Source organism: Theobroma umbraticum, unplaced genomic scaffold (assembly GCF_002168275.2).
Source record: "Theobroma umbraticum cultivar Fairchild unplaced genomic scaffold, ASM216827v3 scaffold_20.0, whole genome shotgun sequence".
Taxonomy (NCBI): domain Eukaryota; kingdom Viridiplantae; phylum Streptophyta; class Magnoliopsida; order Malvales; family Malvaceae; genus Theobroma; species Theobroma umbraticum.
In genome coordinates this window covers 2,102,045-2,103,230 of record NW_018397266.1, presented here as the reverse complement: position 1 = coordinate 2,103,230, position 1,186 = coordinate 2,102,045, and the positions used below count along the sequence as shown (strand labels likewise).

At 39.1% G+C, this 1,186-nt stretch overlaps 2 protein-coding genes across 2 annotated transcripts in view; both read right to left on the bottom strand.

Moving 5' to 3' along the window:
• The window catches only part of LOC149526742 (helicase sen1-like), a 5,627-nt gene extending 5,005 nt beyond the window's left edge, over positions 1–622 (bottom strand). Inside the window, exon 1 of the mRNA XM_089784645.1 lies at positions 53–622. Within this exon, the coding sequence (XP_089640771.1) occupies positions 53–622 (570 nt within the window). The remainder of the gene's footprint in view (positions 1–52) is intronic.
• The window catches only part of LOC110423454 (uncharacterized), a 14,748-nt gene that overhangs the window by 12,201 nt on the left and 1,361 nt on the right, over positions 1–1,186 (bottom strand). Inside the window, 1 exon segment of the mRNA XM_089784725.1 lies at positions 852–1,186. This exon segment is cut by the window's right edge and continues 211 nt beyond it. Coding sequence (XP_089640851.1) covers positions 852–1,186 — 335 coding nt within the window.

Genomic DNA, 1,186 nt, shown 5'->3' with positions numbered 1-1,186 from the left:
CTGTAGAGACAAATCTTTCTCTTGCATATTCAAGAAATGATTTGTGTTTCGCCTTCTTAAATTCAGTTTCACTGCAACACTCTTTCTCATGGTTTTCATTTTCACGATTATGTTCCCTCTCTTTGATTGATTCATTTTCCAAGAAAATATGGTACTGAGTGACACAATCTTCTAGAAATGTTATCATTGAAGTAAAGCAGTGCCACCAACCCAGCTGGCCTAAGCACTCTGTAAGCCTTTTTACACGATAATCCAGAAATATTTCTTCAATCTCGGTACCAACCTTAAGTCTCTCTTTACTGCCGAATAAGAGGATGTCTCCCAAGGAACAAAATTGATCATCTGTTACAGAGGGTGTTTTTCTGGCTTCTTTTACCAGCTTTAGGACACGTGCAGCTACTTCTGTAACTGCAATATTGGTTGGGCCGCAAGTGAGTGTCCTACATTTCTTTCTCAACAGAGTAAGCAGCAGGACACTAACAGTTGTAGTTTTCCCACTTCCCGGTGGGCCCCAAATGAGTTCCACATGAGCCTTGTGGTTGCACTGCACTTTGTTAAGACAAGCCGAAACTGCCTTCCTTTGAGATCCATTCAGTTGAGACAGCAAACTTGTCAGAAACATCTCATTCAAGGTTCCATCAATCTGTCAGGAACAAAGACCGCAGCTTTCTTCTACCTGTATACAACATGAAATTTGAGTAAATATTCATTCCAGCAAATATGTAAGTGTAAAACAACTATAAAGTCCTCAAAAAATTGTTCCTCAAAATAACAACAACAACAATAACTATATATTCACAAAACTGGTTCTGCAGTTACACGTTGAAACATATAAAACTAAAGAAACATACCACAGAACCAGTGGGCAAAAGTTCTTTGATAATCTTTAGGTTTTCCTTCATGTGCAATGCATTCCATATTCGTCTTTCTGTGGTTACGTTCCTCAGGAAAACTACAAATAGTGAGTTCTGCATCTCATCTTTGGATGCAATGTCTTCCAGTGCCTTCACTTTGAAGGAAGTAGATGAGCTATTTTCCTCATCGTCATCCGCTGTAATATTAGTGACTAAAGCAAACGTCCAGGTTCTTCCTACCCTTTGTAAATCAGACGCAGTTTCAGGTTTAGCATCTGCTATGACGAAAATATCTCCAGGCAATGTTTTATATGGTTCCTTCACACGATCAC